Genomic DNA, 25,310 nt, shown 5'->3' with positions numbered 1-25,310 from the left:
TTAAGATTTAGCAACGTAGAGACATTGGCTTCAGGTTTGACGCTAAAAACAGTAGAAGGCACTGTAAAAAACACATGCTGCAAAGCGCGCTCCCAGCACGGTGGCCAGGGAATGTCTGGCCCCGCGGCCGGCACCCCAGGATGGATGGATGGATGCTATGAGCGTCCCCTTTGAAACGAGGTGGTGGGTTGCGCCACCAAGCTCTTGTTGTTATTTTGCCTTACGTCCTACCTTTATTTTTGAGAAACACACAAATACAAATAATTCCAGGCATCAACCTTTTTGAACCATTACTGGAAACTCTGTTTCTGTACGTCTCCGTTGTTTGCGGTCTCCCTACTTTTCTGCCACCAAACCTCCAACCGCCTCTTACATGATCTCTACAGCTGACATGTTTACTTTGCCCGTGCTATCCCTGAACCCAAGGAGTTCAAGGAGGTCAGAGGAGCCTAGACTTGCAGCTGGGTAAATTTCTTCACATTTCAATAAAACATGTTCCACCGTTTCTCTAGCTTCACCACAGCAAGCACATGCGGCTTCGTCCTTGGTGTACTTCGCTTTATAACTGCGCGTTCTAAGGCATCCTGATATCGCTTCGAAAAGTAAGGAGCTTCCCTTTGAGTTTTCATACATACATTGTTTCTTTCCTGATTTCCCTTTTTCCTTTGAGGTAGTTAGTCATAGAAGGTTTCTTTTCTATTGCCGCCACTCATAACCTTGTCTCAGCCTCTCTCACTTTGCGTTTGACGTTCTTTGTTGCCGTGTTGCTGGCCATACCGGTCGCATATTTGCTGGTAAGCGTCCTAGTTCTTTTCCTCCCCTGTGAGTCAATGTTTTTCCTGTACAAATACCTTAACACTCTCGCACCCCATCTACTTTCTTCCATTTTCCTCAGTCGTTATTCAAAATCAATTTACTCTGAGCCTCCCTTACTTCAAAAATTGTCCAGCCCATATCACCCTGCTTAGCTTCATTAGTAGTCTTCCCGTGGGCGCCCAACGCGAGGCGTCCCACTGACCTTTGGTTGCCATCGAGTCCTGATTGTACTCCTGACTTCAAGCAAACAACCGCATTTCCAAATGTAAGCCCTGGAACCACTACACATTTCCACATACCCCGCGGAGTACCTCGTACCTATTGTATCCCCATAGCGCTCTGTGTTTCATTATGGCCGCATTTCTCTTCCCTTTTGCTGTTATAGTTTCCTCCTGTGTCTCCATTTATCTATCGACTTCGTTTATCCGTATACCAAGGTATTTATATTCTTTTACCCGAGGTATTTCCTGGCCCTGAATCAACACTGTCTGTTCACTGTTTTCATTGAATACCATAACACCTGATTTATTAACGCTAAATTTTAATCCTAACTTCTCACATTCTTCTCCACAGACATCAACCAGACGTTGCATATCACTTTGCTTGTTAGCAAGCAACACAATGTCGTCCGCATAAAATAAACCTGGAAGCTGCTGCTCAACTATTGTCCCGGCTTGTTTGTATGAGAGGTTAAACCCGATATTGATTCCTTCTGGCGCTCTTTCCATCCTTACCACGTACATCATAAACAGCGGCGGGGATAAAGGGCAGCCCTGTCTCAGTCCCTTGTTGATATCAACTTTATCTTCGCTCGTCATCCCTTCCCATTCAACGCAAACAGTATTTCCTCGGTAAATATCTCTCAATAGCTGTATACAGTCGTTGCCTATACCTTCCCCTTCTAGAATATTCCACAAAATGCTGCGATCTACGTTGTCATACGCTCCGGTAATGTCTAGAAAAGTCACATATAGCGGTCTCCTTTCTTGTCTGGATATTTCAACACACTGAGTAAGAACAAATCAGTTATCATCCAGCCGCCTACCGATTCTGAAACCATTCTGAAGTTCTCCCAATATGCCGTTATTCTCTGCCCATGCTTGCAGCTTCAATTTAATCGCCTGCATTGCTAACCTGTATATTGCCGATGTAATGGTCAGCGGTCGATAAGAGTGAATTTTATCTTTTTCCCCCTTACCTTTATAAATTAATTTCATCCTACTTTATCTCCAACTGTTTGGTATTCGCCTATGTTGTAAGCATTTTGCTGCTGCTTTCAACAGAGCTTCCTTACTTTTTGGTCTTAGCTTATTAATCAGTCTAACGGGAACCTCGTCTAAACCTGTGGCTGTGCGTTTAGGAATTTTCTCTTCAGCTTTCTTCCAGTTGAAATTAAACAGCACCAACTCCTTTTCCGTCTGGTTTTCGTTCATTCTCTTTTTTTCCTCAGAAATTGCCCTGAAATGATTCGGCTGTTATTTTTCGAACCTACTTTAATGCCGCGTCCCCTTCCAGTTTATTTCCATCTTCGTCAAGGATATGTTGCTGTACTGTTCCCAACTTCCTGCCTAATACGTTAATGTGGTTCCATAATATTCTAGGTGCGGCCTTTTTTTTTTTTTCTCGCGTATTTCTGACAACCAACGTTCACTTTCACCGTTAATCTTTGCTTGAACTAATATTTGAACCATGTTTTTTTTTTTCGCGGTATATTTCCCATAGATTTTCTGTTGATTTCATCCTGCAGCAACTGTGAATTTTTTGCCTGTCTGTGTTCTCGTGATGCTTTCTTTCGTTCGTCGATCGCCTCCCGTATCTCCCTGTTCCACCAGCTTTTCGGCTTCCTTTCCAACAAGCATGTTGCTTCTCTTTCCTCATTTCTTTCGTCATTACACTTACAAGCTCGCCATATTCCCACTCCTTGCTTGGCCATTTGTCAAGTTCTTTCTCGACTCTTGTGGCTATATTTGCTATTTGTTCATCGTTCAAATTCGGGCTGGTCATTCTTCATTCCTTGCTCTCTTTACCAGCTACATATCCCATTTTCAAAATGATGCGTTTATGGTCACTACCTATGCTGCTATCCCCTTCCTCGTCAATGACCATTTCTTTCAAATTTAGAATTCCTTCTGTCATCAGACAGTAATCGATGGCCAATTGTCTATTTCCGCCTTCTCATGTGATCTGGCCATCACATTTTGGCCCCGTGTTCACGATAACGAGGGCATGTTGCTCACAGAGATCTAGCACTAACCTCCCATTGTTGTCGGTATAACCATCTATAGATCCTGTATGTGAGCATTCACGTCACCCAACAGGATAATTTCGCCCTGCATCCCGAAACTCTTAATATCCGCACTTAGGCATTTCACTTATATTCTTTTCTTTGCAATTTTTTCCCTGTCCATAAATACGTCACTCCCAGCCACGTTTTCTTTCCACTCACTGTGCCTGATAGCCAAAGATGCCCTTGACACTTTGAATTTACTCTTTCCCACTTGGCCCCCTGATGTATGAGCATTCCAACTCCCCCTCCCTTTCTTTTCAATTTGGTTCGGTTGCACCCTGCCCAAACGTAATTCTCAATCATTGGTGGCTCTTCTAAGTCTCTAAGGTGCGTTTCTGTAAACGCGTACACACCTATTTGTTCTCTATTTAACTGCTCCTCAATCTCTAACCACTTTTATTTTCTTCTACCGCCCTGGATGTTTATATATGCCAGCCTCCTAGTTGCGTGCGCCCCCTAGCGGCGGCCCAACATTAGTTAGACGCGCTTCCGTCACAGCACCTGTTCTTCTTACACCGTGTTCGTGAGTTTCGTTAATCATTAGTAATCGAGTTGCGGTCAGTGATGTCGCAATCAAGCGTTCTGTATATAGTGCAAGGATCGTGTCGCTGATGCACTTGTTGCCTCTCGACAGCCGCGAGCCTGCGCGGGTTCCGCGTGATGGTGGACAACACGGGCCTGGTGTCCACCTTCGACCGGTACTACGACGAGAAGAACTACGGCATCCCGCACGCCATCGAGGAAGACTTCCTGCACGCGTACACGTGCGCCGTCTACCCCGTGACGAAGCCCACGTTCCGCGTGCTGCGCCTCAACTGCAGCCAGCCCGTGCTGGGCCAGTACGTGACGCTGCAGCTGTTCGGCCGGCGGGACACGCTGCGCTTCTGCGAGTTCAAGGTGTTCGCCGAAGGTACACCGCCGCCCGCGCCACCGCTCTTCTATTTCTCCGATTGGTCATTCATTTCCATTTGCGTGTTTTCAGATGTTGAAGCATTTGAAACATTTCAAACTTGTTTATATACGAATGCTTGCTTCTGCAGTTCTTATTTCGATTCAGTGTAATCTTGTACGAGTGTATTATGGTATGTATTACTTTGACTGTTAACTGCGTTTTTGTTGCTCTGCCATGTTTTGCTCTGCCATTTATTTACTTAGGTTGGACCTCGGGTGCACTCATGCTACACTCTTGAAGCTTTTAGTCCTCGGTCCTTTCTCCAATTTGTTGTACAAAAAAAAAAGGCAAATTGCTTGAATGGACCGGAGTTTCCAGAACATACCACCACTGGTCCATCAGTCCAAGGTCGCGCAAAAATCAGAGAAGGCACGAAACCCACTTTCGCTCTATTCGCGGATTTTTCTGAAACATCTCGAAAATGTTGCACATCCTCATGAGGAAGTTTGCGACACTGTTATAGACTGGCATCTCACACTCATCCTAGCCTCTCGTTATTACTTTATTCTCGTGCATGCGCTTGGCAGTACCTTAGTTTGTTCTCTTTATTTAACTTACCCCTAAGGGCCCTCTGGTTGAGGGTATTAGATAAGGGGATCTGGTACAAATAAAGTTATAGTATGTGAACTCTATGATTCCAAGAAAGCTATAATTAACAAATTAACAGTGCAGGCGTATACGAAATTCATAAAAGATAATACAGCAGAAGAGGTACAAAAATGGACATAACTATTGCATATATATTTACACGTTACATGAACAACACACAAGCGTAATAACTCGAGTTATTGGTTGTTAAAGGAGAACGAATAAAGAACATAGTCAAACACAGGTAAAATTTTCGGTAACGAATACAGTACAAAGCAAAAGTATAAAGTACAGTAATTGAGTAAAAGTGCCCAATACAATTAAACTTATAAAAAAGAACTAGTTAACTAATAAACGCACTGTGAGAAGAACAGACCAGTGGAATATGAATCAGGGATGGTAGCCTGTACATTATCATGAATTAGGTCTTGAAATTTGCTTATGTTAGTTTCCGTAGCGATGTGTAATGGCAACTGGTTCCAATCCATTGATGTGCGTGGTATGAAAGATTCAACGTAGTGTTTTGAGTGGCACATTATCTGTTTTACTTTGTGATGAAATGAAGGGTTTGACGGAAGCCCGTCTGGTCGGGAAAATTCATGGAGGGAAATATCGAGCGCCGACCAATAATTAAAAACAAAAGGATGTTTCGGCCCCGCTACGGGAGCCTTGTTCACAATGAAAGGAACTTAAAGGGTTGTTTATATGAAGGGTTGTTTATATACGCTTCTTGATGTGACGTAAGCATCGGGTGTACATCGGGGGCAGATTGCCTGAGTAGCGATTAAGCGTGTGTGTTGTCGTTTGGATATGAAGGGATTCCAGGTGAAGCCTTGCCGTCTTTCCTTTTCCGATTATCTTCGCGTTAATGCCATGGCCCGTGGTCACTGAGTGCTCAGCCAGCCCGTTTGTTGCCACGTGCTTGTTGTTGACATCATAGTTGTGCTGTATTAGTTTTTTTTTTTCGAAATCGCCCGTTTCACCGATGTACACGTGTTCACAACGAGCGCAAGGAATCCTGTACACGACCCCCGGGAACTTCTCTTTCGCGAGCTTGTCTTTCACCGTCACGTGTCCGAGCTTGCACGTAGGGACATGTGCGACTTCGTACGATCGAAAGATTCGCGACAGGCTTATGCCGGGGACGTATGGTATTGGAATCCTTTTCTGTTGTCGCTGGGGCTGCTGTGGCGCTGTATCAGCTAAGTGATTTTCGATAGTTCGGATAAACGAACTGGGGTAGCCCGAAGACGGTAGGTCACAACGTGTAGTAGCCAGATCAGCTGCTCGGTCCTCCGGGGTTGAGCAGAGGTTTTCTGAACGGCGTACAAAGGAGGCGCCCACTGACAGGCCAGGTGCACGGAGCTCAAGTTGAGGTACATGTCGGTGTGCGTGTCCTTCCTGAATACGCTGAACGACATTCTGTTACCGTCGCGTTTTACTAAGGTGTCTAGAAAAGGCAGACGGCCGTCGACTTCTTCCTCTGTCGTGAACTGTATGACCGGTTCTATGCTATTGAGATGCAAAAGAAATGCGCTGAAAGCCGTTTTCTGCGCTGAAAGCCGTCACAGCAAGAAGTGTATGTAAACAACCTTCACTTCAAGTTCCCTTTATTGTGAACAAGGCTCGCGTAGCGGGGCCGAAACGTCTTTTTCTTTTTAACGATTGGTTGGCGCTCGATATTTCCAGTCTTTACTTTGTTATATATGATGATCCCGGCAAGGAAAGATAGCTGCTGGATGCAGAACAAATCCGTCATGGAGGGATGTGTGATGATAAAGTTTATAGAAACGTGATAAGCGAGTAAGTTTACGGCGATGCGAAAGCGCTTACAATATTGCGCAATTTTTTAGAGCTGTGACACTAGCGAAAGCCGAGTGTTCAGAGTAGATGAAGCGAACAGCACGGTTTTGAAGGGCTTCGATGTCGTTAATAATGCAGTGTTTATAAAAATTCCAGATTGCAGATGCATACTCAATTTTAGGTCGAGTTAACGTGGTGTAAGCAAGTTTTCGAACGTGAATAGGCGCTTGTCTAATGTTACGTTGAAGATGGCCTAGAACGATTAGTGGAAGCAAGGGCTGTGTTAATAATCCCGTGATAAGTGAGATTGTAAATGAAGGCCAAGGTACTTGTACATTGATGTCAGTGCAACAGAGCTATCGTTTAAATTGTAAGACGATGGTACACGGCAAACGCGGTTAGTAAATTACATAGCCTTGTTTTTCTGTGGTTAAGTGGCATTAGCCAGGATGAGCACCATGCACTTATCGTGTCAAGGTCGGATTGTAATGTCAGCTGGTCGGTGAGGCAGGATACATTACGATATATGACGCAATCATCGGCGAGCAGTCTAATTCTGGATGGCGATGAAGATGGAAGATCGTTAATATAGATTAAAAGTAGTAACAATCACACTGCCCTGTGGGACACCATAAGTGTCGTGTCCGAGAGATGAGGTAGTGTCATTAACCGAAGTAAATTGCACGCGACATAAGAAATCTTTTTATCCATGCTAGAAAGTTAAGGTGAACGTTAAGCTGCTCCAATTTGGTTAGTAGCTGGTGGTGTGGGACGCGATCAAACGCCTTTGAGTATAGCCTAGAAAAATTGTATCTACTCGCAAACCCGCGTCTATGGAAGAATGAATATCATGGATGAAACTGGCAAGTTTCGTGTCACAAGAATATCCTCTCCGAAAACTGTGCTGGCATTTGAATATAATGTTATGTCCTGCGAGGTTGTTAATGACCTGAGAATGTATGTGTTCTAGAAGTTTACAGACAGTACTGGTTAGTCAAATGGGACGAAGTTGGCAGGAGAACACCGATCACCGGACTTAAATGCCGGGTAACTTAAGCTATTTTCCAGTCGTTTGAAATGGAAACAGCTGCTAATGATTGTGAAAAAAGTGCATAGAGCAGCCATTAAATTTCCCCTCCTGACGCTTCACACGAGACACGTGATCGCGTACGCTTCCATTTGGCGAAATGTTCTGGAAAAAAAAAAAAAAGGAAGGCCTGGGGAGCAGTGTATGCTGCACTTTCCCGTATAGAAACGTGCGTTCCGGCATAGACGGCCAAGTATCGCATGTCGCGTATCGATCCGTCTGCCTACAGAGTCGTGCGGACAGCCCCTGGGCATGGCCTCGGAGGAGATCTTCGACACGCAGCTGCACGCCTCGTCAGTCGACGACTCCGCTCAGTTCCACTTCACCAACGCGCGCCTCAACGCCGAGCACGGGTGGTGCGCGTCACCCGCTGACAACCAGAAGTACATTCAGGTATGCATGCACGGCGTCTCGCTATATAGTGCTGCTTTCTCGTGGGGTTCTAACTTGTTCGCGGTCAATTTATTAAAGCAAACGTGTCTCACGTACACATACACGGACGGACGGATAGGTACTGTAAGAAAGTGCGCGTAGTATCTTATTTATGGTCATTGAACACCCAGGGGGAGAATCGGCGACAATTCGAAAGCAGACCCGTCACCTTCGTGACATCGTCTCGAGCTGTAAGCGAATAGCTGCCGTCGCGTGAGAGGCTTGGGGCGTCTGAAGGTGCTCCGCGAGGTATTGCCCTCTCCCGCCGTTTTCTTGGTGACTGCTGTAGAGGCACACATGTGTAATGGCTATAACGGTTCTGTTCTCTGCGTGCAATGAAGCCACAAACGCCACTTAAATGCAACAGATATCTAACACTGTGCGAGCCGGCGCTCCACGTGATTTGCCGGCTCCTATGAATGTCGTGCACTACGAATCGGGACGCACCGGCGGTTCTTACAAATCGTGCTTTGCAACAAGGGCGTTGGCTTTCATGCATGTCTCGTCATGCCACGTGCCGCACCGGTGCGGAATGTCGCTGGGATGGCGAGAAAATTCAGGGATCCATCTCCTTCGGAAGAGCTGGTTGCGTGCCCACCGTTCGCTATATCATGACTGGTCGCAACTTGGTTTTTTTAAATAAGGGGCTAAATTAGACTCGGGTGAACTGCACGCATAAGTGCTGTCAGAGTTCGCTTTTTATTGCGATAGCAATTATATGGACACTTCAACCAGATTTCTGCCGTCGTCGTCGCCGTCGCCGTGAGGTTCCCTATAGATAAAATCTTCACCGCGCGCCGTATGCCCGAGCGGAAGCGTGCGGGGACGCGCGCTATCACGGAGAGCGAACGCACTCAATCTCCCACGCGCAAGCAAAGAAGCGGGAAGCCAGCGCCGGAGGGAGCGCGGGGAGGGGGGGGGGGGCGCACTTCTACTCTGCCAACAACCGCGCTCGTCGCTCGCTCGCCCGCACCGTCTCTTATCTCCACACGGCTCTGTCCTTTATGCGCCGTGCATTCGCCGCTCAGTTTCCGTTGAAGCGATAGACCGCACGTACCTTCGCCCGCTGCGGCGTATATACACTCGCTGCCAGCGTTTTGACAGTCGTTGTCTGCAGTCATTCAGTGTGATCTATTCACGTTTGTTTGTGCGCGCTCACACCACGCTTGTTCATTCAGTTAGTAATAGTCGGGCCACATTTTCCAACGCACGCTACACATGCAATGCTGCCCGGGTCGGCAGTGCAGCGCTACAGGTGTGTCCCTTCGCACGCGCTGCCCACGGGAAGCGCTTCTCATCAACACCACCGTTTCACACGCGCCTTCTCGTGGTCATCGAGTCTCTCTTCATGTCGGTCTACTTACGCCGCAGCACACCTGCTTACTTAATCAGCTCATGTTTACTACAATTCATATTGCAAAGCCGCTCACCTTACTTCGTATGACATTGCTGTGTTGCTGTCGCATTCATTGCTTCGCCCTTAGGGCGAAACTGTGACATTTTTGTGTTTGTGTCCGTTCAGTCGTCGATAAGGCCTTTCTTCGCTCTATGTAAGAAAGTGATGAAAGATAAAAGCGTGGTGCTGGTTCATCTGATGCCACAGGGTGTCTAATTCACGAGGACTTTTCGCCAATGTACGGGCTACAAAGGCGGGACCACGGTACTGGCGCACGACAAAAAACCACGGACAAGTGAAGCACGTGTTGGCTGAACGTTTTACCTTCCCCAGATGTGTCTAAACTGGTATGTCGGAAGTGGCCTGTGTTTCTTACGCCGCAAAGTCACGGCGCTGGGAAGTACGAAGCTCATACCTGTCCCGTTTATTTCGTGTCTAAAATCTAAACATATACGGCGTTTTCTCGACATGCCTGGTGAGACACTCATTCTGGCGTTCTCTTTTTTCGGACAGATCGACCTGCAGAACCACACGCACATCACGGGCGTGATACTGCAAGGTATGAACACGCCCGTCAAGAGTGGCTACATCGTGGCCTTCCATCTGACCTTCAGCAACGACAGTATTTACTGGACGTCCGAGGAACAGCCCGTGGGCCACCGAAAGGTTAGCGCGTTGAAGCGGTGTCGGAGCGCGCAGACAGTTTGATTCTGACACCAGACCGACGTTACTATAACGGTTGTTCTGGGAAAACAGAGGTGGCAAACAAAGCGGGTAGGTACTCGCTTTGTTTCCCACCTCTGTTTTCCCAGAACAACCGCTATAATAACGTCGGTCTGAGTAATGTCTCCTAGTGCGCCGCATAGCATGAGGCTTCCTTTTGCGCGATAGCTTGCACGTGACGTCACAAACGCATCTTCTCACCGTTATGGTCCTCCAACATGGCGCCTAGAAGGACCTCAGTGTATCATATTCACTGCCTCGGGTAACCTGCTTCCACGGAGGAAGGAAAGCTTAGAAGGGGGCCCTCCCCTACCGGCTGGGTTGGTTGAAGTGTGTTGGAGCCGCGCGATACGCCAACGGACACAGCTACTCACCGTGCCATTACTCGATGCACCGACATGGCGCCTAGAATGACGTCAGTGTAATTCATCTATCTATATAACACGCACTTCTTACATGTCCCTCTTGCAGGTATCCGTCGCTGGTTTTCTACGTGCACCACAGCACCAGCAGCAGATATATAAACAAATATGGTGCGCCTAGTGCTAGCAAGCGTAAACTCTATGAGCTTTTACTCAGTAGACGCTACTGCCGAGGACCGCGCACACAAGACATCGCGTCAGTGCTTTGACGCCACTCTCGCAGGTGTACGAGTGCCAGCAGTGCGAGCTGTCGACCTTCAACGCCGACCAGGCGGTGCGCTACAACCTGCTGCGCAGCATCGTCACGCGCTACGTCAAGCTGCAGGTGCTGCGCTGGAAGCGGGCGCCCTGCTTGCGGCTCGAGCTGGTCGGCTGCCGGTCGCAGGGTGCGCACTCTTCGCTCGAACCCGTTAGGCTCGGCTGCTGGAGTGAGCCGTTTATAATTCAGCAGTTACAGACGGGCCACTTGGATGTTCATCTTTCCAAGGATGCTTCCATAACCCCGTAACGGAGACGGGTCTGTAACAACTGTCCGTGCATTCGTTCGTGGAAGTTCACAAACGGCATACCAGCAGTTACGTATGCAAGTTTGCATTAATAATATACGATGCGGCAGTGCAAGCGCTACGATGAAGGTTTAAATTGTTGAACACAGGTTTCATAAGGCGCCCTCTACACATTGTGTTTCTGCGAGATTAAAGTCGATGCTTAAGAGGAAGAAACATTTAAGCGAATATAAAATTACGAAGGGCGGGGTTGGCATTAACATAGCCTTAATGCAGTGCGCTATACGGACTTGTAGGGTTCGTTGTTGTTGCGTTTAGGCCCATCACAAAGGGTGTTTCGACTGCGTGACATAGGCAAACCACGCGACTTTAGGTTAGCACACACGCTTGATTAATTAAAATCTGCCCTTCTCGCTGCCATGGAGCTGGCACTGCGCGAGATTAACCGACCGCGGCAAACTGTTTGCTTGCGTGACCATCGCAAATTACATTAAGCGGGCAAAAAAAAAATTAATACTGTCTTGCGCAGTGTGGTGCCGTGTGGAAACGTAACGCGAGCGAAAGATAACGAAAAGCGACCGCGTGACGCACTCGGCGGCTTGCGAGGTTCAAGGGCGCGCTAGCACTGGCGTGAAATGGGGCTGCGGACAGCGCAATGAAGACCGTCTTTTATCGCTCCCGTGCGACGTGCCAGCAACGAACCGTCACTATAGCTCGGCGACTCCGGAATTGTGCCCTATATATAAAGTGCAAATCGCGTTGGCTTTCTGCCTATCACCCATTAGATCACACTGGATCACCCATTAGACCAACAGGTAGCTGCCGTGAGGGCGCCTAACTTAAACAACTCTTGCAGGGTGGCACAGATCAATTTTATCATACGATGGTTCCATCTCTTCTCGCTCTCTCTCACTGTAAACAAAATGTAGCACAATAACTCTCTCGTAAGCATACAAGAAATATGCGCACTTTCGTATGGTATAAGTGCACTTCGAAGGGCCCGCGGCATCGAAATTTGGACTGCTTTATTCTTTGCGCACGGTATCATAGAAACACCATTTCTAATGGCTGTGCAGAATTATCAATTTTCCAACATCCCAAGAGTCTTCTTCCTCGGGGCCCGAGGGCAAGTGCCGAACGCTACGTCACAAGCCGGTCGTGGCGCGGTATAGTCACGTCACAGTGCATTTGCCGCGGCATTGCAAGGCAAAGCGTGTGCATTACGTGCATCACGGCAACCATCTTTGGTGCCTCGTTGCATTTCTGCCCGCTTTAATCGTACAATTAAAGGCTATTAACGTTGCCCTTCGCTCAATCACGCCGGGCCGTGAAACATCGGGGGCTGTTATGTAAATTAACGGGAAAGAAGAAATATTTTGCTCGTCATCTGCTTCGACGAGGTTTATTGCAATTAAAAGAAAAAAGTGAAAATGTAGCGACTGTTGGATCCAAATGAATCTGTTACAAAAAATTATATAAAATCGCGAAGTATATAATAAAAACTAAAGTATCAAGTTTATGGCTCTGTAGCTCAGCAATAACAAGCTGTGGACGTACTATCTAAAACAACCCGCCGTGTCGTGGTTCCTTAGTGGTGTTGAGCTGCTAAGGTCGCGAGATCGAATCCCGGCCGCATTTCGATGGGGGCGAAATGCAGAAAACACCCGTGTACTTAGATTTAGGTGCACGTTAAAGAACCCAAGGTGGTCCAAATTAATCCGGAGTACCCCACTACGGCGTGCCTCATAATCAGACGGTGGTTTTGGCACGTAAAACCCCATAATTAAAAAAATGTGGAGTTGGGCAAAGTTCTGATCTTGAGAATTAAACATGTACGCAGGAAAGCAAACAACAACGGAGCGCTACTACCAACTCCTTTCACCGCTGCTTGATCGGCATATGCATGACTTCATAATGCAAACCGAAAGCAATAAAGCACAATAAGACAAGACAGGACGCCTTCTTTCACATTGCAGCGTACATTAACATACTTTATTTGTCGAATATAACTACTACAAAGATATCACTGGTGCACCTGCATTCCGTTTCCTTGATTAAATAATCCTCCGAACATTTTATGGTCACGGGCATTCCTGCTTTTTTTTTTTCTTAGCATTGTATATCTCTTCACATTTGCAAGATTCAAATTGTGCTGCCAAAGGCAATTCTTTCCGGCAGGGTGGTCACATAGGGTGTGACCACCATGCCGGTTCTTTGTCGACCTTTCGTGTTCGGCAGCTCTCGTATTTACGCAGCGGCCCCTTTTCCCTGCGTATGCTTTACCACATGTCAGCGAGATTTGATAAATGCGGCGCTTTACGTATGGCTTCATTTATTTCACGCCACAACCTTCTTTCTTGTCTTATGCGCGCAAAATACAGAATCTTGCAAATGTGAACCAAAGCTAAGAGATATCGCAATACTAGGAAAAAGCAGGAATGCTTGCTGGAAAATTGTTGGAGGCACGCTTTATCGAGGGAGAGTAACTGCCAAAGTAACTGCTCAAGTAACTGCCCTCTATAAATAAAGTGACAAACTTGATATGAAAAATTACCGTCCAATATCAGTCCTTCCCATGTTCTTTTTTCGAGGGTCTTCAGAAGATTACTTTAAGATACTGTACCAATGATAGTTTAATTACAAACTCGCAATACGGCTTTCAGAAAAATAAGCCAACTCAACACAAAAATACGCATTCTGCAAAACTCCGCAAGCCTAACTCATGGCATATTTTACACGGGCATTTTAACATATGATTCATTCTGTTTAATGAGCTCAACAGGTATGAGGACTTGCGCTTCAATTAATTAAATCGTATCTCTACAAAACATATGAGTTTGCGTCAATTAGCGGCATAAGTTCCCAACAAAATAAACTAGTTTTCTGCGTGCCACGTGGGAATATTGTGGAACCTTTACCTTTTAATACTTATATCAATGACATCGAATCTATCACGCAGCAAAATGTGTAATGTATGTTGATGATACCAGCATATTTATATTCTCGCAGTTGTACTCTGATTTGATTACTATGTCTAGTGATGCCCTAGCATGGTAAGCCTTTATGGTCTAAACAGAACCACCACACAATAAATTCAACTAAAACAATATCTTGGAGGACGCTTAAGCTTCGCCTTTAAGAGTGGAACGCGATAGCATTCACAGATGCCTGACTGCTTCTCACGCTTCCCGGCAACTGCAGCTTATGTAACCGAAATGTTTACCGGGAAACGCTTGCAGCGAACGCTATGCACGAAGGCGAGCTTTCTGGTAGAAACGCGGCCTCTTGCGTGGGCCGATCCCTGAGGCAGTGCACAGCCGCGCATAAGAAATTACGTCATTTTCACGTTTCTGCTATTGTTTCGCACTTCAGTCTGAGAAGACTTAGCATAAAAGGCATGCGCTGTCGGTGTTTTGCTTCATGACATTTGTTTGTGGGCTGTCATTCTCAAAGTTCCGAGGAGTCAAGAATGTAAGACAAGGTATGAGCAATTTTAGTGATAGAATGGTGTGGCAATAAAACCCGCATATGCCGCATGGCATAAAGCGAGGCGTGGCATATACATATACCTAAATATATACGGAAATGGTCGCTTACGGACAACGACGCCGACGCCATCGATCTTCTGCGACACGGGGCCCTTAAGGCTATCGCGTTAAAAAAAGCCATTACCTGCCGGACAAAAGGCGCACATATCTTTTCAGTTCACACTCTACTGTTAAATTATCTGCCTATTGAAAAGGTGAACACAACTAAAGAATGGGGCACCTTTTTCTCATATACGTTCCAGTGGGTTCAACACATTAATTTTCTTTGTCACAAATTGTGTGGGGTAGTGATAGGAGCTTTCAACTGCAATAGACACATTCTCCGCAAAACCATCAAGTTACTAATGTATAACTGCTTATTTCCTTCTCACTGTAATTGCAGATTTTTGTTATAGGGTGCAACCGCTCCGCGGGTACAACAAATGAGTGCATGTTAAACAAATTGTTACTAACGCAGAAATTAATGTTACACGCTATTGCTAGTATCCCGTAGAAGACGCATACTAAATGCTTATTTCTTAACTTCAATGTTTCTAAATTTACTGAGATATACAAAGACTTTTGCGCAAATTCTACTTTCAAACTTAACTCTTAAATTATTTAAATTGCTTGTATTCAGATATACTGGAGTACTCGCATTAGTGTTTCGTTTTTTCTACTGAACTCCGCTTAATCTCTATAGTTGTCGTCCTTGAATATAGTTTCTGTAGTGTTTATTGTAATTTCAGTTGAATTTCAATATAGTTTATGTACAATGTACAGAAAGATTCACCAGTGCTGTATGTTGATAGTATATTATGATACATTATGCTTACATTAGGCTGTATATTATGATACATTTTTAAGACACATTGCGAGTGTACTGGTGTTGTATTTAGTTTGCACTTGCGATATTGTCACACCGTAATTATTGTATAAATGTTCGAGTCGCGACGTTATTGTTAGCTTCGTGTTGTCGGGTAGGAGGAGAGGGGGGTTAGGGGCCCTTCAAGCCGCTTGTGCGCGGGTTCTCTCTTTTTCTTAACCTCTTCCATTTTTACGAAAGTAACGGAAATAAATAAAGTGGGAAATGCATCAAATTTTGCTCTAATCGCTTCAGATGAGAACATTTCTGCACCCGCCGTGGTGGCTTAGCGGCAATGGTGTTGCGCTGCTAAGCACGAGGTCGCGGGATCGAATCCCTGCCGCATTTCGATGGGTGCGAAATGCAAAAACGCCCGTGTCCCGTGCATTGGGAACACGTTAAAGATCCCCTGGTGGTCAAAATTATTCCGGAGTCAAAATTAAAACTACGGCGTGTCTCAATCAAATCGTGGTTTTGACATGTAAAACCCCAGCGCTCCAACTTTTCTGCATATCATGTGTATTTGAATAGGAAAATGGGAGTTGGAACCCGATGTTAAATCTTTCTTTCGAAGTGAACAATATCCCTCCCTCGCCCGCAAGCACACGTACAGCACCACAGCCTGACGGCATAAGCCGAATAAGGGTATCATCATTGTAGTCGCTGCTGGAAAACATACTTGGCACACGTTTCGCCAAGAGCGGGCTAGTTGGTAATCAAGGGCGGAGAAAAGGGACGTCTAACGGGAACAGACACAAGCGCTGACTTGAAACTGAAGGTTTATCTTCACGTCTTTCTTACTTCGTCTCGCTTCGAGTTTTAACGACCCGTTCCGTCCGCAGTGAACTGTGGCGCGGTGCTGGAGGCACCCGAGGGGTCGATAGCGTCGCCCAACCACCCGTTCTACTACGGCCAGGACAAGAGCTGCTGGTGGAAGATCCTGCCACCTGGCGGGAAGCACGTGTGGCTCAGCTTCATCATCTTCGACCTCGCGCAAAGGGAAGCGTCGTCTCGCGCCGGCCAGTGCCAGGTTCGTCTTCGCCCACACGAGCGATGCTTGCTGGCGTCGTTCTCTTTTGTTGCATCGCGCGTTTCGTTTCAATTTTCCCGTCTTCCTATCACGCGGCGCTCTCAGTGGTCTATCCCAGCGATAACGGTGGCGCAAAAGTGGGCGAGCCAATCACGGATGTCGAAAAGAATGGATCACGAAGCGGAACTTTCGGCGCCTGCGTGTTTCTGTGTTGTTCTCCGCGAGTATAGTATAGTTGTTTTCCGCTGATTGGCTGCGTCGCCTGCAGCGGCCCTTGCGCGGTGTGGAGAACAAAGTGGGCGTTTCGTTTGTTGTTCGCTGGTTAACTAATTCCGCCGTTACCCGCGTGGTGCTGCGTGTGTGCGCGCGCTATGGGATGCCTCGATGTCCCCTCTACTTACTTTCTATCCCATCATTCCCACCCCTCAGATGCTGAGCCGTGCTCCCTATAAGAATTGCAGAAACATGCATGTTTTCCTTACCACAACTTCGACTACTACTGCTGCTACTACGAGTGCGCGCTCGGCACGCGCTCGTGCGACTGCTCCCGCGTTCGTCGTCATCGTCTGCTTTCACAGCTGGCTGCGTTGTCGCTCATCATTCCAGCGTCGAATTTCCCTACTCTTCTGTCGTCGTAATGGGGAGGCCGCGTTTACGGATGTATGAGCCATTGCTTAACGGGGTATGAGCCATTCATGAGCAACTTACGACGTGTCCTAACGCGTTTGAGCAACGCCGCCGCGAACGCGCTCGGGAAAGGGCTCGTCGTCGACGTTCCGATTCTATAGGCGTTAGGACTTCCGAAGCCCAGGCGAAACGTCAGCGAAGAGCCGTGGACCCCGAGTTGAGGGAGCACGATGTTGAGGTCGAACGTCAGTGAAGAGCCGCCGACCCCGAGTTGCGGGAGCGCGATGTTGAGGCCAAACGTCAGCGTCGTCTTGCCCTCCAGGAACCCGACAACGGTGGTGCACGCCTCGGCAACGCTAGCGCCAACCTCCCCGGTGCGACGGCCAGGTTTCAACGCGAGTTCCTCAACCGGAACGTTCATAATAGATATGTTTGGTTGGGTGATGCCCGACGACGATACGCCCATTCTCATCGTGGGGGCAATATTCGCTACAGCAGACCCACCATAGTCACAGCTTCGCTGGCTCCCATCTTCACAGTAGTGGAAGGGCTCTGATTTTAGATGCGAAGCAGCTTATGGCGGTCCGTCCTGCGTCCCGCGGCGTCCCACACCCCCACAGCGCATGCGCGTCCCCTCCCCCTCTATCCCCTCTCCTACGCTCCCCCCTTTCTCTCCTCTGGGAATCCTCTACTGTACGGAGCGGCGCCTGCGTCCCACACCCCCACAGCGCATGGGCGTCTCCTCCTCCTCTCTGTCCTCTCTTACGCTCCCCCCTTTCTCTCCTCTAGGAATCCGGAGCGGCGCGCACGACAGGTGGTGCAACAGCTGCATACTCCGCTGGGGACGCCACGGTAGTTCCGCGGTATGAAAATGACGGAGCGCGCGCGCCTCATTTTCTCTCCTGTGCAGCGCCGCCATGAGCGCTCGGGCCGCTGCCGCGAAACCATCTCCCGCTCAAGCTAACCATCTCTCCGCTGCTTCGCATCCACACATGGCTCCCTTTAGCGGGAGATGGAGTAATTTTTTTGTCCCCCTTAGGTTGTGTTTAGACCTTCACACCGATCGTGATCCGTTTCTTTCGCCGCGCTGCCTCTGAAAGCAGGACCATTTTTGCACGATGATTCAATATACCTGTATAATCTGTTCACGCAAGCATTTTACCCGCGCGCATTCACTGGCTACGATTTTTCGCCACCATATAGACAAGTTCGCGGGTTACTTTCCCGGCTGCGGCGACAGAATTTGCGCGTGAATACAAAAAGCAGCGCTGGGCGAAAAATGTCGGTGCACGTTAACAATTACTGCAGCCGATCTGAATCCGGAGATGACATCCCTCGCAGTCCCGGTGGTAGGGATACGCTCCGAGATGCGGCTAGGGCTGAAGGCGAGCACCGGATCTAGCCGCACGCACAGTCGTTCCGTCCCGAACACGCAGCGCAGGTAAACGCAGTTACCGTGGCTTCGCACGAATAAGGCAACCAGCGGCGTCAGTTGAAACAGTGTCGCTGCGAGGAATAAGCAACATTTACAGAGGGAAGGCCCACTCTGAAAAAGACAATCCTCGCTTCGGTGCGCGTGATGGTCAGCTAATGAGGTTATTCACGTGTTGCGGCAGGTATCCGTGAATCCGGTCTGGGAGCCAGACAGAGAGCACCTCCTCCGGGTACGCCTCTTTCCTGCCGTCCCGAGTGTCATCCTCGCGGCGAGACGGATACCTTTCCCGCCGCCAAAGGGGAGCGCGCGTCTCGAGAACCGGGAAAAGGGGCGCACACTGCGCTTTCCCCTGTTACGATTCACTTTGAGCGGCCATGCCCAGAAGAACTGCAAACAAATGGTAAACGGCGTGCCTAACGATCTCGCTCGTCAACATGAACAGACGCGTCCATCGCGTGCCTCGAGGGAAGTATGCGCAGAATGTGCGAAACTGCATGCCGTGCCGCCTTGCGACCAGCTCATACCCGCTTGTGACGCACCAACCTCGCTAATTGCATCATTCATCTTCACTGCGGCCGCTTGGGACGTCCACCCCGCTACGACCACCAACCCCCGCTGCGGCAGTCAACCCTCATTACTGCCACCCACTCTCACTATACTTCGTCTGGCTTGCCCTGACGTGTCCTAACAAGGCCCTCCGCAGTGGGGGCACGAGAGAAGGAGAATGCCCGGATGGTGGAGGGTATAAGCCAGCAGCCACGTGGAGAACGCTTTTGGTTTGCCCTACAGCGTGCAGGTGCGTGCACGCTGAACGTTTCTCGTATGTTTTCTTTGAAGCACACCGCTCACCCGTAACCATGTATTAAACGTGTGTTATTGGTTTTTACGTCGCCTCGTCTTCCCTGCCGGACCCTCTCCGATGGTCAACCTGGTTCGAGCTCCAAGCAGACGTTGTTGAAGATTCACCAAATCCCGGCCCGCAACACCCCGTGCCGCCCTATAGTTCTCGGCGCGGGCCGCAGTCTGCGATCGCGCCGCCGTTCTCCTCACTCCACAATACCACCGAAGAACTCATAGAGGCTCACCTGACCAATCAACGGGTACGACTTTCCACCACGACGACGGGACGAACTATTCTCAATAGACTGGGCATTAATGCGCCGCTGCAGCATCAACCCCAAAAGACGGCCTTGCTACCCATGTGCGTACGGAGCCAGATCCTGGTTCAACCGCTACCAAGAAACATGCACCCTATCCACAACGCAGGAGGAAGGGCTGCAATGGCTAAAGCCATCACCAAACAGTACGGCAACCATCCACTACTCGCTTACACCGACGCGGCCCTGTACCCCGGCAGGAGAGCCTCCACATCCACCGCAATCGTAAGTCAAGAGCACCTGACAAGCGTCTCCATCCGCAATGACAACCCCGTTGTCGCCGAGGGAGGGGCCATCGCCTTGGCGATGGCACAGATTACCGCAGACACCGTCCTAACAGACTCCCAACAAGCATGCCGCAATTTCTCTTACGGCAGAATTCACCGAACCTCCTGGCAAATGCTCCAGAGGTACCCCCCAAGAGACGAGTAAAGATTGTGTGGGCGCCAGCGTATCATGACATCCCAGGCAACGAGATGGCGCATCTCACGGCTCGAGCTTTTACTAACCGAGTCCCTGGCACAACGGAGGAGCCCTGGCGACCACACCCTCTAGTCTCTTATCAGGAAATCACTATGCACTATAGGTTGCAACGAATAATATTTCCGAGCCCGCATAAAAACTAACCAAAGGTAATGACCGCATTCTTAGAGCACTGCAAACCAACACCTTCCCCTACCCATCTAGAAACTACCACTTCACCCCCTACATGTCCTCTCCACTTTGCCACTTTTGTGGAGCACAGGGCACCCTCAACCACATGGTAGGGAGCTGTACAGAATCATCCCTTACAGAATGACCCAATCCATACCACACACCTGAGCTTTGGGAGAATGCCCTAGCCAGCTCCACCCTCGCAAGCCAGCGCCAGCTGGTAGCGAGGGCCGTGGACGCGGCGAAAGGCTATGGTTTCCTGGAAAGGGGAGACCACCCCGAAGACAACTCGTAAAATAATCTCGCAATAAAGATGTTTATTTTCTCTCTCCTCACAAGGTGTAAACTCGGGAAATCAAACACCTGTTTAACTACTGTCCGTACTCTCTTGCTTTTCCCCCCCTTTACTCTAATAATGTATTCACCATTTTGGGTCACATCGCGACCCGTTTAAACCAGCACCAGAGCCACTTGTGTGCTTGCGCGCACACAAAAGATGTACGTAAAGCATAAGACAACCCTTCAGTTGCCTTATGAAATACATAATTGCAGGTCTGATCAGTTCGAGGATAAATAAATTCATATTGCAAAAAAAAAAATAAAACACGTATTTCCTGGTTGATTTTCTTGTTTCTTTGTAGTAAAGGTTGGATTCGTTGTCATTACAGCTGCTGCGCCTACGCTGCGCCACATTTCGGGTAATCGCAACATTCGGCGCCATCTTTATCAGGTTCTTTCTTATCTTTTCGGTGCCACCCTGCCGATAGCGACAGCTCACTGCGCGAGAGTTCCTCTTGCATGCGGTAAGCGCGGCGTACGTTCGCGCCACGTTTGCCGCGCATACCACTTTCGATCATATCGACCATAAATGCGCCTATTTTCTCTGTAGCTGTTTCATCATAGATAAACCATTACCTTTCAGAAACATTCCCGCGTTTTCTGGATGGTTGATCACGCAAACGGAAGGAAGAACGAGCGAGTGAGCGCAAGTGAGAAAATAGAAAGCTTCAGCGAAGTCGCATGCTTCTTCGGCGCTATTCTTTCTTTCTTGTCTTCTCTCACTCTTTCTCTTTACGAAATCACCGGCGCGCATCTGTGCGCGTGAGCAGGCACGTTTGTGCATTGTGTGGGCGCTTATTCGGGTGCACGAAGTCTACCCGGAAATACTTGGCCATATCAGCTGCTTCCAACTGCCTTGAAACTACTAAGTTTTGTTGCCTTCTATGTCGTGCGCACCTTGGTTAAGAATATTCAGCAATTCTGTGGTGATAGAAGCGGCACTGTGAACCTCAATGGGAAACTCCTTCACTGCTCGGCAGGAGTTCCGAGAGTTCTGCCCTTAAAGATCCCAATTCAAGATCGAGGTCCGGCTAACAAGGGCAAACACACTGTGGGAGCCTGTCTGAGACAGTTTTTTTACTGACCCTTTTCGCGGCGATCCCATGGGCGCTGCCATGTTTGATCACGTGGTGACGCGTCCATTGCTTGCCTCAACTGCCTACGTTGCCTCCTTGTTTACAATGGAAGTGTATGACGCCGGCGTGGCTTAGAAAACCTCTGTTTTCGGAGATATCGTAGACGGTGACTAGGTGGACGACACGAAGCTTTGATCACGGCTTCAGAGAACATACAAAAGCGCTTTCGGGGCTGATTAAGCTATGTACAAATGACACAAGCAGCGTATATGGTGCTTGTTCTAAAAGCGGGGCTAAATATGTATTCCAAGCTATTCAAGCTTTCCGATTATGAATTCAGTCAGAATTAGTGTGTTTTGCTCTTTGTTCTTTATTCGGTAAGTATTGTGAAGGAGTGCATGCTTGTCAGTTTCTGACTCAGTGAAGTTCCTCGGTGCGCGGCCACTATCTGATTATTTTCTGCCTAATCGCTCGCTGGTGTGCTCAGTTCCGATAGATTTGTTCTTGCTGCGCACAAGGCTTGAAACCTAGCTGTTTTGCACATTGTAATACCTTGTAGCAAATACATATTACAGCTAGTAACTCGCTTACTCTTGTGGACCATCACGAAACATTCAGCTTCGACCATTCGTGCGCCATGGGTGTAGTCCGTTATTTATTGTGCGTATACAGTGGCACTGTGCGCATATATTCAAGTGTGCGCCCATTCACTTATTCTTGATACGTCGGCGATAGAGTGGGCGTAAGTTTTCTTGCCATTTGGGACAGATGTGTATAGATAACGTGCGCGAAACTTACTATGACAGGAAGCGGCACTACTCCCTGTGTCATTGTTTAACGAGTGGTACTCCTCTTGCCGAAGTTCTGGGGATGAAGCCCTTTCTTTGAAGGTTAGCGATACAAGGCTGGCGGATGAGCAAATTTTGTATCCTCGAGGAAAGCCGTACATCACGAAGTGCCGGTAACACGTTCGGACAGTTGCAGCAGGGGTCGGCGAACTTGGCCACACAGATTCATTCTATTCCTTAACATGCCAGTCACTATTTTTGCAGCCAACTATTGCACACGTCTTCAATCCACATGATTCAATCTAGCATGATTGGAGCACAGTGTGTTAGCGAAAACTCAGTTGCATTTCCGACAGCTGATCGCACAGAAGCAAGGTAGAAGCGGTAATGGTTTCGTATTCGTGCGCGGTCGCTGAGGAGAGGTATGGCGCGCCGCCATTAGCGCCATCTCGTTTCTCCATAACCAACTGCTCCGCGAAAAGGGTCAATACGTCAGTAAATAGAATTCACTCTTAGCATAAAGAGAACAGTCCATGGGGGAACTCCAATAGGGCTCTGGTAGCGAGAAGGTCCCTCACTTGAGAAAGATACGTGGAAGCAACGGGGTGTTCTGGGACTCGACGTACCGCAGACGACAGTGCCAGGGATAACAAGAATCCCCCGGAGATCTCGCGTTACTACGAACAGCGTGGTGTCATCTACAGCGGTGCAACAACTGCTCGTCATCCGTTCCACCGACTGGTATCCCCGCGAAGCAGAGCCGTGCGGGACATCTGGCACCGAGATGGCCGCACTGCGTGCAGCGAGCGCTTGGGTTGGTCCTGAAGCCGCCATGGTCAACGCTATTAACTATTTTATGCACCAAGACCTGCGGGTTTCTACACAGCGTTGCTCTGCAGTGGCTGCACTGCGGCATAGTGGACAATGTATATGCGCTCACTGCTTCAGCACACAGCAACATGTCCGAGCAAATCCCGATACCTTTCCTTAAGGTCCAGGTCCTGTGTCTTCTTTCGCGTGCCACCTAAAATGTTGACCGATCCGCCGGAGCAATACTAATCGTGCCTATAATGTGCAGTGTGGCCTTGATAGGCGTCATCGTGCTTGTCTGTATCGTAGTCGTCCGAGTATTCCCAAGGCGAAATATTTCTTTCAATAAATTAGGCTGATAGGATCACCACTACGCCCTGGTTGAAAAGTACGAGGATAGATCGGGTGTTCATTTTTAAGTTTTACGGAATTTTTAGAAATCCCCTCTACATAGCCCCCCTAATCTGCTGACAGTATTTTCGCTCTCCAAAACGCCGTCGTAACCTCCGCACTGGCTGTACTTCGGGAACCATGCCTTCGGCTCTTGCTTTTTGTTCAAGTTCTGTGTCCGTCATTTCATTTGTCGTCGTTTTCATCTGGAGTTGCTGTATTATACCCTCCCCCCGCTAATCTAGTGCAGGGAGCTCTCCAAGCGCGTGCTCGCGCTTCCTAATCTGCTGGAGGTGAATGCGTGTATTTTGTGCATTATTCTTAAGCGCTGCTTTTTCCTTACACGAACTAACTTAAGTACTCATACATGTGGTACCTGGTGGACAAAGCCAACGCTATGCATACATGCTAAGCAAAAGGGAGCATCCTGGCAAAAAGGTGGCCGTTAGAATGAGGGCTGTAAATCCGAAAGTTTAGAGATTTCATTTGTCCCGCCGTGTGACGGCTCTTTTGATGTAAGTACTCTCATTTATCTTACTTGGACAATCACTGTTCTGCTGATTGATGTAGAATACAGGCAATTAATACCTCCGTTTATTTATTGCTTGTTACAACTGTTCGTCTGGTCGTATGGTAAGATTATTTAGTGCAATCGGTAGTTGTATGTTCTAAGATTGACGTGATGTTATGTCATATATCTTGATTAATTAGTTTATGATTCATTGATGGCATCTTGTTCACCTGCGGAAAAAGTCGTGTAATGGTACGTATCCAGTAGCACAGCTTATTCTTTCTTTTTAACTTCTTGTTCCTGTAGCTGTTACCGCAGAAAACAGAAATATCTGTTCTCATAGTGCATTCCTATCAATGCTTCCTATAACATGGCAGCGTCAACCGTCTTGTCAAGCTTTTGTTGATAACCTCCTGGCTCCTGCCCTGCCATTCTATACTTGACCTCTTACTGCGCCTTTGCAAGAACCGAGAAACGGACATAACACAGCCGTGCGCTAGCCGGTCGTCAAATTCGAGAGGTACGCAGTACAAGAACGCCCGTGCACGGAATTCTGCAGGTGCACGCCAGGTGATCAAAACTGACCCGAACATAACATCTCTGCTGCTTTGAGACGTCAAAGCCCCGCCCGCCAATCAGTCAAGCTGCGTTGTTGTTGTTTTCTCTCCCCTGGCCGAGCAGGACCAACTGCTGCTGTACCCTGGCCGCGACCCCAACAGCAACTGCTCCGATTCGATCCTGTCGCCCAACGGCCAGACCTTCCCCAAGGAGATCATCTCCAACGGCCCCATGGAGATTCACCTCAAGACGTGCTTCCGCTACTCGCTCAGCAGGTTCAGCGGATTCTACGCCACTTACAAGTTCACCGGTACGCATTCCGCGATTAGTTTCTCTTGACATTTATGCGTTCACACGTCCGCATTGCGACATGAGTGACGCCAACGTAGCAGGCGATTTTCTGACTCCATTCCTATCAGTATATATGGATTGTGCAAATGTCGGTCAGTGCGTCACTCCTGCGAGATGTGAAATAAACGGGACTTACAGTTCCTCGCCTCATGGTGCGCTTGTGGGCGCGCTGGCGAGGTA

The 25,310-nt window shown here is 48.3% G+C and overlaps 1 protein-coding gene across 1 annotated transcript in view; it reads left to right on the top strand.

Moving 5' to 3' along the window:
• LOC119456531 (uncharacterized) overlaps window positions 1–25,310 on the top strand; it is a 258,483-nt gene that overhangs the window by 152,649 nt on the left and 80,524 nt on the right. Inside the window, exons 13-18 of the mRNA XM_049669942.1 lie at window positions 3,738–4,013; window positions 7,763–7,926; window positions 9,875–10,027; window positions 10,730–10,892; window positions 16,247–16,434; window positions 24,903–25,089. Of these exons, the coding sequence (XP_049525899.1) occupies window positions 3,738–4,013; window positions 7,763–7,926; window positions 9,875–10,027; window positions 10,730–10,892; window positions 16,247–16,434; window positions 24,903–25,089 (1,131 nt within the window). The remainder of the gene's footprint in view (window positions 1–3,737; window positions 4,014–7,762; window positions 7,927–9,874; window positions 10,028–10,729; window positions 10,893–16,246; window positions 16,435–24,902; window positions 25,090–25,310) is intronic.

The sequence above is a fragment of the Dermacentor silvarum genome, chromosome 6 (assembly GCF_013339745.2).
Source record: "Dermacentor silvarum isolate Dsil-2018 chromosome 6, BIME_Dsil_1.4, whole genome shotgun sequence".
Classification (NCBI taxonomy): domain Eukaryota; kingdom Metazoa; phylum Arthropoda; class Arachnida; order Ixodida; family Ixodidae; genus Dermacentor; species Dermacentor silvarum.
This window is presented reverse-complemented; position numbering and strand designations above follow the sequence as displayed.